Source organism: Condylura cristata, unplaced genomic scaffold (assembly GCF_000260355.1).
Source record: "Condylura cristata isolate star-nosed mole 26May11 unplaced genomic scaffold, ConCri1.0 scaffold00035, whole genome shotgun sequence".
NCBI lineage: Eukaryota > Metazoa > Chordata > Mammalia > Eulipotyphla > Talpidae > Condylura > Condylura cristata.
The window spans coordinates 14,121,638-14,132,138 of NW_004567136.1; the positions used below are offsets into that span (position 1 = coordinate 14,121,638).

At 66.4% G+C, this 10,501-nt stretch overlaps 1 protein-coding gene across 1 annotated transcript in view; it reads right to left on the minus strand.

Moving 5' to 3' along the window:
* The window catches only part of NTRK3 (neurotrophic tyrosine kinase, receptor, type 3), a 121,986-nt gene extending 114,359 nt beyond the window's left edge, over positions 1–7,627 (minus strand). The window contains exons 1-2 of the mRNA XM_012732672.1: positions 7,592–7,627; positions 334–552 (exon numbers count right to left, since the gene is read on the minus strand). Coding sequence (XP_012588126.1) covers positions 334–552; positions 7,592–7,627 — 255 coding nt within the window. The remainder of the gene's footprint in view (positions 1–333; positions 553–7,591) is intronic.
* Between the last annotated feature and the right edge of the window lie 2,874 nt (positions 7,628–10,501).

Genomic DNA, 10,501 nt, shown 5'->3' on the forward strand with positions numbered 1-10,501 from the left:
GTCTCAGTCCCCACCGAGCCGGAGCCGGGAGGCAGAGCTGCTGGCCAGAGGGGGACGGGACCGCGGACACGGCGCCCGTGGGCCTGGAGGGCCCCGTGTCTGCCTCCCCGGCGCTCCCGCCCCCTCCAGCTCCCGCGTGCAGACGCTCTGGGCCCCCCAGCAGCTGGAGCCACAGGCCCCGGCCCACGCCCCTCACCCTCCGCGGGGGCCATGGGCCCTGCCCCGCCCGGCCTGACCCTGACCGTGCAGGCCTGAAAGCAGTCAGCGCCGCCTCAGGCCCTTCTCTTTGCTTCCTGCTGCCCTGTCCCACTCTCCTCCCTTGGTCAGCGGCACTTGGGCGAGGTGGCCGAGACCCAGGTCACCTGGAGGTAGCAGCAGCGAGCTGCCCGTGACACAGCTCCCTGGAGACGCGGTCGCCAGCAGGGGCAGCGGGGGCGTCTGAGAGCTGGCGGTCGGGGGGACTCCGGGACTTCGGACAGAGGGGCGGAAGCCGAGCCGGCCAGGGCCAGAGCGTCGCTCGCCCGGCTTCCTGCGGCCGCAGCCGTGCGGTGGCTGAGCGCGGGCGGGGGGGGCCCAGCACCCCGCAGGCGCCTCCGACCAGCCCCCAACCCGCACGACCACCTCGGTCCTGTTCCCATTTGACAGCTGGGGAAACTGAGGCTGAGACCTCTGGGTCACGGCGTGGCCAGGACGGGCTCTGCACTCACGCCTGAGGTCCAGCGCTGACCTTCATAGAGGGACACCAAAATTCTGAGGTGGGTGTCTGGACCGGCCGCACCCGCCTCCTCGGGGCCCGTCAGTGCAGAGGCTTGGGCAGGCGCTCGGCCCGTGCGGGCGGCCTGGCTCCCCGGGACCCGACAAAGCCACCTCGCTTCCCGGGGCGCCCGTCCTACCAGGAGACCACAGAAACGCACTGGACACAAGGTTCCAGCGAGCGCCAGCCGGTTCCACTCGGAAATCGACCCTAGGCCTCCTGGACGAGTGGGTCCCCAGCACCGGGCCCCCCGGTGAACATGGGGTGAAGGGCCCCACCCGAAGGCCTGGACCGAAGCAGGCCGAGGGAGACACCCTGTGTGGCCCGCCCTTCCCGTGGGCCTCCGGCCTCCGGCCACTCGAGACACACGCGCTGTTACTGGCGCGATACAAGGCGCCTCGCGTCCTGCCTCGCACAGAGCCCCCCAGATGCGCGGCCGTGCTGTGGCCACTGTGGCCAGGCCCCGGCAGCCTGCACCCGCCTGGCCCCGCAGGGTCTCCCGGGAGGCGGGAGCGCGCTCACCGCGCGACACACACACACTGCAGGCAGCGTCCAGCTAAGTCCAGCAGATGTGTCAAAATCAAGTGAGAGCCCCGTCTTGCTCTCGCTGTGTGCCACCGAGGAAGTGACCCCACTGCCGTGGCCTGACACGTGGCAAGTGGTACTTATTTGGCAGGAGACGGCGTCCGTGAGGCTCAGCCGCGTGGGGCAAGCTCTGTCCAGAGCAGAGCAGAGCCCAGCCTCGTTGGGAAGGAGCATCACAGAGGAGGGCCCCCTCGAGGCCTCTCCGACACCCCTGCTCACCCTCCTCAGGACCCGGCACCTGCAAGCTCCTTCGCGTCACCCATCCTCTCCTTGATCCAGTTACTATTTCTGAAAGGCCCAGAATGGCCTCTGCTCACAGGGGCTGGAAGGCCGGTCTCATCCCCAGGCAGGGGCCGGCCCCCCGGCCCCCACGGCCTCCAGTCCTGGGCTTCACCTTCCCTCCCACTTCTGGCACTTCCTCCGCCCCAGCCCAGGCCTGCCCCTCAAGTCCCAACGGCCTGCTGTGGAAATGCCCCCTGAAACGCCCTTCTCCCCACACCCTGACACAGACATTGCCCACTCTGACATCAGCCGTCACCCCAGAGCTGTCTCCACTTCCGAGGGCGCCTGAAAAGGTAAAGCCACGTGCGAATAAAGACCACGAGGAGCTGACCGGGAGAGCGACTCCCTCGCCAGGCGGTGACGAGCCGAGTCGTCGTCCGGCACTGGGAGACCAACAGGCGCCGCCGTGGAACGTGGGGAGCAGTGGCAGGGGCCTCACCACCCACCCTGTCCACAGGCGCCTGCAGGCGCAGGCCTCACCGGGCCCAAAGGAGGGCAGAGGGCAGGGCCTGAGCAGGGCCCTCGGGGCAGGGCCGCAGCACCGTGTGGCGTCGTTGGCCCGCGCAGTCCTGCACGGGCGGACATCGGCACCAACGTGTACGCACGGCGGCTGAGCCCATGACCAGCGAGGGGACCCTGGACTCTCTAACTTGTGGATAAGTAAGGCTGCAGTAAGCGCTAATGTGAAAGTGGAAAACAAACAAGCAGAACCACAAAGCCACGCCGGAATCCGCCGGCCTGCCCGCTCAGCCTGAGGGACAGCCCGGACCGGAGCGGCTCCCCAGCTCTCCCCGCGGACCTGCTCCGCCCAGCTGAGGCTGGACCCTCGCAACACAGCCAAAGTCCGGCCTTGCCCAGGCAGAAATGCTGTCATCGTCTTCCCGCCACCAAGTATTGTGGTGCGACACATTTCCACGCTTCTGGGGTGCTTCGTCCTCAGAGGGCGCGTGACTGCTGGGGCGCCCTCCGGAGGACGGGGCGCTTCCAATTCCCGGTCACCGCACAGAGCGCCCCGTTCCCCGCGTGGAAGGGAACCTCTGTGAACACCCCTGATTATTTCCTTACGGTAAGAGAGATGCCAAGACACGGAACTGCTGAGTCAAAGAGAATATCCGTTTTTAAGGTTTTTTGAGAAATACTTTCAAAAATATTTGAAAGCCCTCCAGAAAGGTGGGATCAATTTATACCCCCATAGCAGGGAATGGGGGCCCCCATTTCTCCACGTCTAAGACACTGTGTGTTGTGATTCTGGCCAATTAAATAGGGGAAAGCAGGATCTTATAACTGATTTAATTAGTGTTTCTTTGATCCCTACTTAAGCTGAACAAATTTCCATATGCTTATTAGCCATTTACTTGTTTTTTTTTCTTAATTCTGGGAATTGCCTTTTCCTGCCTTTTGTTTATCTTTTTCATGCTAATTTTTAAGAGCCCATTAGACCCCAAGGCCATTTCCGAAGTCACTCTGGGCTTGAGGACCCAACCTCACTTACAAAAGTACACTAGGGCAGAGGGCAGGCTGCGCCCCCATGCCTGGGCTCTCCAGCCTCGGGGCACGGGGACATTGTGGGGTGAAGCTGAGAACCGAGCTGAGAAGACCGGCCAGTCGGGGCAGGCGCTCTCCGGCGGAGGAGAGGGGGTTGGGCGGCCGGACGCACTGGGGCTTCGGCGTGGCGGACGCTGCACGTGGACGCAAGTGGGCGCGCGGCCGAGAGCAGCGACGGAGCCCCCAGGAGTGACCGAGTCGGCGCGCGGCAGCTCCGACCCGAAGGGCCGCGTTTGGGCTCCCGCCTCGGCGCCGCCGGAAAGGGCTGGGGCCAGTCAGCCGGGAGGGCCGCGGGCAGCGCTGCGCACAGTCCAGTGCTCACAGGTTGGCAGACGGCCGCTGCTTGGGTTGGAAAGGAGCGCGCTGTCCAGAGCGCACGCACTCTCCGTGAGCGCGCCTGGCCGGCGGGGCGTCCACCTAGCGCCCAGAACGCACAGAAAGCCGGGGCCAGGCTGGGGGCGGGGGGAGGGGCGCCCACCCCGCCCCCGACTCCCTGGGTGCCTTGACACACGCACCCCGCTGCCACACGCCGTCCACATTCCTCGGTCCACTGCCCACCCAGCGTCCCCGAAGGCCGGGCCGCGCCAGCCTGGGGCGACACCTGGACGCCTGGTGGGCGGCTGTGGGGGCCCTCCAGGCCCCCGGAGACCGCGTGGGGCTGCGTGGGCAGGGACCCCTGCCCCGAGTCCACTTCATGTCAAGACGCGGTGGGGGTGGGGGGGTGGCCTGTGCTACCTGGCAGCAAGAAGCTCCCGAGCTGCGGCCGCCTCCCAGGCCGGCGGGCGCCGCCCCCTGCCCGCCGCGGCCCGCAGCCCAGTCTGCGCTCTGGGAGGCTGACCCCGTCTCCCACTCGGCCAGGGCCTGGGGGCCTCTTTGGCACGAAAGCGCTACTTCAACAAGGCGCGCCTCTGGCCTTCTGCGCCTGCGCCGCCCCGCCCCGCCCGCACCTACACACAGTGGGCAGGTGCCGACGCCCGTCGGGCCGGGGCCCCCTGCAGCGGGGCCTCGGGACTCCGGGGAAGGAGGCGGCAAGGAGGCGGCGACAGGCCTCCGCGCAAACAGGGCGCGCGGCTCCAGAGCCCCACCGGGGGCAACACCTGTCCTCCGCGGGGAACACGTGGGCGCCCGAGAAGCCCCGCACTTCGCCCACCAGGGCCAGAGGGGCCCGATCGCCCCCCCTGGGGCGGGCTGCGGCTCCCCAAGCCGCGTGGCAATGGCCTCGCCTGCCTGGCCCCGTCACTCCCATCCGGCCCCCAGACCCTGGTGACCTTCGCTGCTGTCGGGACTCTGGTCTAGCTGTGGACAGCCCAACTCACCCCCAGAAGGCCCCCAGCCCCTGAGCAGGGGAGGGGGGCGACAGGGTACAATGGGGTGCCCTCCGGCTATTCTGGGGGCTTTCTCTTTATCTGCTGGGACTGGGCGTGCTGAAGGGCTCTAGAGCAAAGCAGGAGCACCCCGACCGCGGCTCCCCGCCTCTCTTCAATCAAACACAAGCTTCTTGGTCAAGAACTGAGACAGAAATCAGATGAACCACCGAGGCCAACACCCTTGGCGCCCCCAGAGGTCGCGGTGAGATAAGCCCACCTCTCCCAGGGCCCCCCCCCCAGGGCTCCCGACCAGAAGCCCCGCTTCTGACGGCCAGGACAGCTTCCGTGAGGCCCAACGTCCAGCCCAGCCCGACGCAGCCCCCGCCGGCCACGGGCACGGCCTCTGCCCTCCACAGCAGCCACGGGAGGCGGGACCGGCTGGCCAGGGTGGGGCGGTCAGCGTGGGGGGCAGCGGCCACATCGGTGCACTCATGTCAATCTCCCTCCCCCAGGGGCTCCAGGTCTTTGCAGGAGCTGGACCTTGGACCTCTCCCCGACTGGAGGCCCAGGGGAGAGGTGTGCGGAATGACTCAGTCAGAGCAGGACGCAGGCTCGAGGAGTACAGACCCACACGCTGCTCGCGCCCCTCGACGGGAGCCCCAGCAGCCGGGCGGCCCGCAGCAACTCCAGCTGGGTCTGTCCCAGCCCTGGCGGAGACAGACACACGTTTCAGCAAACACTCTCCCCCTAATTCTGAAGCCCCTGTGGATTGCAAGGGAAATTTAATCCATATGTCTCTGATTCATTTATACTTAACTCATCAACATGTTATTTTGTAAGAGACAGTTCGTGTCCAAGTGCCTTTTTTTATAAAGCTCTTAATATCCCGGGGTTTTTTCTTGGAAACAGGAAATCGTACCGTGCCAGGAGAGCAGGAACTTGAACCCTTAGAGGTTCAGCTCGGTTCAGAGCTCGCACTTCCCCAGGACCCCCCTCCCCCCAGTCAGAAGGTGGCCCACGGACCCCTGGCTCCCCCATACCACCCTGGGAGGCAGAGGCCCTGAAAGGAGCCAGGTCAGACCCGGGAGGCCGGGAGCAAGCAGCAGGCTGGGCGCCACAGGCCGAGTGGCTGTGTTCACAGCCAGGCCGGGCACCCGGAATGCTAAGGCTGTGGGGTTGGGGGGGGGGGGCAGCCACAGTCCCGTTCTGCTTCGTTAGAGGCAGTGTCTTTCCACAAACAGGTTCCTCTGGAAATGACAGGGCCCCTGGGCTGAGCTCAGCATGGGCTGCGGCCAGGTCCCTGGATCAGCAGTGAACTTGCAGGGCCGGCGCAGATGGATGGAAGGCGGCCAGCTGCCCCAGCACTCCCTCCCTGTTGCTCCCTCACCTGGCTGGGCCACTCTGCCGTGGCACCTACTCAAAGACCCTCTGCCCTCTGGCCCCGAGCTGGCAGCCCTGGCAGCCCAAGACCACAGGAACCAGCCGGCGTCCTGCAAGCTCAGCAGAGGCGGCGAAGCCGGCGAGCTCGGCGACCGCCTTGGGAGCCGCTGTGAGCTCTGTCCAGGCTGTGGACACAGAGCCCCCGCATGCTCGCGGACTGCCCCCCGCCCCGAGCAGGGCTCAGATAACCTCCACGCCGGGGCCAGCAATCCCCGATGCTTCCCTGGAGAGCCAGAGGCCAATTTAGCATGGATTCTTATGTTCAGGAGCAAGAGAACGTCTCGGTCAAGAGAGCCAAGGTCAAACGGAGCAGAGCGACTCAGCACGGCCCGGGAGCTACAGGTCGGAAGGCCCAGCCCTCTCCTCTTCCCCCACTGAGAACAGGCTCCCGGTCCTCGCCACCCAGATGAGGGGAGGCAGCCAGCCGGGAAGGCGCACTGCAGTGAGGGGCGGGGAGAGTTAACGTGCTCGCCCCACCCCCTGGCAGCCCGGCGGGCGACCGGCCAGGGCAGTGGCATGCGCCGCCCCGTCGAGGCGTTAGGAGACACACAGGGTGCGCTGCTCGGCCTGCACGCCCTGCACTCTGTCCCTTCAGTCAGGTCCCACAGGAGCGACACGAGCAGACCCGACCCTGACCCCCCGCCTGGAGCAAAACTCGGCTGACCACAGCTGCGGTCAGCCAACCCCCAGGCCCGGGAACAGGCAGTAAGCGCCGCTCGGCGGCAGCTGAGGTTGGGGTGTTCGCCACCCAGCGACAGTCTCCAAGGGCCGACTCAGACGCCCGGCGACAGTCTCCAAGGGCCGACTCAGACGCCCGGCGACAGTCTCCAAGGGCCAGGCTCGGGAAACGGCTGGCGACCAGAAGTGTCTGCCCCGGCCGGGCTGGTCCATAAAGCCGCCTCCAAACCTGCCAAACCTTGCATGTTGTCGTGAGCCTGTCGCCGCCTTCCCCAAGCATCTCCTGAGCAAACGCTGCTCCCTGACAGGGCCACTCAGCAGGGCAGCCGGGCGCGGCCCCGTCCAGAATCTGCTGCGCTCTTCCTCTCTGCGATGACCTTCTGCGGGACGGTGCCCGCGGGCAACGCGGCAGAGCGCGCCAGCTCTCGAGGCTGCCGGCCTGTGCAGCTGGGTGACCCAGCGGCTCCACGTCGCTCCAGCAGAAACGAGGGTCATCGTTGTCGCTTTATGTCACTACTGTATTTTGTGCCATTTGGTGACAGACATGCCGGTATTGGGGGAAGGGTCCCCATCAAAACTTTATAGATGTGCTACTCCCTTACAAAACTGCAGCCTTACCCCCGGCCCCCACTGGGCTCCTGCTCACTGCGCTCTCACAGCTCCCTGCCAGGCCCCCCAAGCCCCGTCGGTCTTCAGAGTCTAGGATGGTTGTTTCTGTGAGTGTTTTGTCGGTTTGTTTTGTTTGATTGTTCACATTCCGCAGGGAGAAACCACTCAGCAAAGTCTCCGCTCGGTGCTATCGCCTGGTGGTTCCCTCACTGCTACGAGGGCACCGGTTTGCCTTTTTCAGAGCTGCGTGGTATTCCACTGCGTGTCTGTTCAGGGCCTCCCTTCCAGGGCTCTGTCAGCGGGCGTGGCTGTGACCGGCTCGACTGACGTTTGCAGAGTGTGAGGTGCGTGCACCTTTCAGAGGTCACGCTACTCTGACACCTGCCCTTACCCCATTGCTCTGATACTGCCTCATTCCTTTCGCCATGCTCCGGTGTCTCACTGGGGCCCAGAAGGACAGGGGCGGGGCAGGCGGGAGGCACAGAGACCGGCAGCCCCGACGTGGCACCTGCGTGCGCGTTGCTCCGACTGGACGTGGGAGCCGTGTTCTGCCTCGGAGCTGAGCGCTGCGCTGGCTTCCTCGTGGCCGCACGACAACACCCGGGCTCTCTTCTCCTGGTGGTGGTTGGGGAAAACGAGCCTGCCGGCCACCCCCGAGGGCCTGCATCTTGGCCCCGGCACGCAGAACCCAGGCACGGGAGTGGGCACGAGTGGACGGAGGCAGGGTCAGCCCGGCTGCCCCTCAGCTCCCACGGCAGCCACACTGAGGCATGCGCCCAGTTTCCCGGCTGGTGCCAGCGAAGCTATGGCACCCACAGAGGTCTCTGCTCACTGTCACCCCACTCTCGCTGTCCCTCTTCCCCGGGGCTCCCCTGCCCCAAGTGCTCCCTGGAATCGCCGCCTCACACGCGCCCTGCCCGACCCTGCACTTGGCACTGGAAACGGACAGACGCGGTGGGAGCGCCCTCCGGCCCTGCTGGCCCGCAGGCTCACGGCCACAGAGCCCGAAGAGCGGCTCAGTCAGGCTGCCAGGAGCCGTGGCTACGCCAGGATGACCAGGTCACCAGAAGTGGCCTCGCCTGCCTCGGTTCCCCACGCTCAAGACGGCGGCCAGAACAGCGCACACCCCCTAGGCGGGGTCATGGTGCGCCTAGCTACTCGCGCCACGCTGCCGGCCACGGTCGTGTTAGGGCTCCGGCCGGCCACGGTCGTGTTAGGGCTCCGGCCGGCCACGGTCGTGTTAGGGCTCCGCCCTCGATGCTGTTCGTGTGGTCAACCAGAGGACCGGCCTGCTGCGGGGTGCGCGGGGAGTCCCGCGCCTCTCGGGGAGACTCGGGGAGATGGTGCGCGCCAGAGCCGAGGTTGAGCCGCCCGGTGAAGCCTTTGTCCCTCCCCCTCTTGACACAGGGCTCCATCGTTGGGGAGCTAAGCCAGGGGACCAACCTTAGCTAAGGAAACAATGTGCCCCAAGATGTCCCCTCCCTGTTCCATGTAAGCAAAAGTGTCCGTCACCTAAGGGACCCCTCAAGCAGAATGGCAAAGTCAAAAAGCCAGCCGGGCTTGACGGGGAAGCGGCAGGCCTTAGGAACACGGTGGGGGCCTCCCTGGTGGCCGAGGGGTTAGGTCTCAGCACTGTCCCGGCTACAGCCTGAGCGTGACCCCGCCAGGGAGGGGCCCCAGGGCGCAGCAGGCCCGCCTGTCCCCCGCCGCCCCTCAGCAGAGGGTCTCAGTGGAGCCTGCCCAGCTCCCGCTCTGTCTCCGGTGGTCCTCTCACCCCGCACCTCTGGCCTGCACCCCAGCTCTTCTACGCCAAAGACAAAATTAAAAAAAAAATTGGCGATGACGACTGGATCACGTCCCGGGGACTCCCCACGACCCCACGCTGGGAGAGGGCACCTGGGTGGGATAAATCGGCGGGGGCCGAGGAGGAAAGGTGCCGGGGACTCGGGGTGTTTGGCCAAGGTGGCCGCACGTGTCTGTCTCCCAAGTGAGCGGTAGCGGCAGCTGCCACGCCGAGTGCGGCGAGAGAGAGTGACCGGTCCCTCTAGCCGGACGCTGTCGAAAGCCCGGCGGGGCCGCTGGCCCTGCGTCACCTTCCCGCCTGCCCATCTGCGTCACGGAATCACCTTCCCTCCAGCCCCGAGAATCAAGGGCCACGTGCAAGCTGCCCCTGCAGCGAGGGCGCCCAGGCCAGACCCACGCTTGTCTGCGGCCCACGGGCTGGACACACGTGAGCGCGGAGGCCCCGGCTGTGGTCGAGGAGGGGGGAGGCGGGATGGGGCTGAGACCCTCCGCCAGGACAGCTCACGCTCAGGCTCACGGCTCTCTGCGCACAGGCTTCCCGCCAGCCTCCGGGGGAGCGGCCCCCGGCCCCGCACCCCAGCCGTCAAGCCGCTTGGAGCCAGGAGAAACAGCCCCCCGAGAACAGAGCAGAGCACTCAGGATAAACGCTGGGCTCTCCGCAGGGGCAAGGGCCAGTGCGTGGCCATCTAGACGGCCTGCGGGAGGCCTCGCGGATGCCGCAAGGTCTTCAGTGACAACTGGGGGCGGACGTGACCTCCGAGGGGCTGAGAAGGCGGCCTGTGTCCCTCAGACGCACCTCCCCACCTTGCCAACGCCGCCGCCTGGCGCCTCAGGGCAAACAGACTGGCATCTGATTGGCCCATGAAGTGCCATCACTGGCGAGCGACACGGAAAGACGGAGGGGGCAAAGGAGGAAACACACCCTGCGGAGCGGTGCGGAGGGCCTCGCGGGGCTCCGGGAGCTGCCTCAGAAACGCGGCGCTGCAGCGCGGGCAAGCGGCGGAGGGGACTCAGCGCTCGGCGAGCTACAGACCCGGGCCGGGAGGCGGCGGGCACAGGGGCTGTGGTGGCGGAGGCGTCCGGGGTCTGCACCGCGGGAGACGTCGCTGCTGTCCAAACACGAGCGCCGACGTAAGAGAAAGTTCAAAAATGCACAGGACAAGTGGCCCCGCCTGCCCAAGGCCACGCTCACGGGAACACGTGTCCCGGGGCCTCACGTGGCCACAGTGGCCACCAACGTCTCGTCGGTGTTTTCTGGGTTTGCTACAGCGGGGTCGTGCTCCCTCGACAGAATGCAGGACGTGTGAGAATGCATAAATGTCTGCAATGCATTATAAAAATCAAGGCACGAGCCTGCCCACGCGCCCCGTGCCTGGGGTCCGGAGCCCACGGCCGCGGCCGGGAAGAAGCCGCCACGCCGCGGCTGCCCACCCAGGGCCGTGTCCTCGAGTTTCCCGGCACAAAAGTCCATCGGCCATGTCCCTGGGCCTATGCTAGA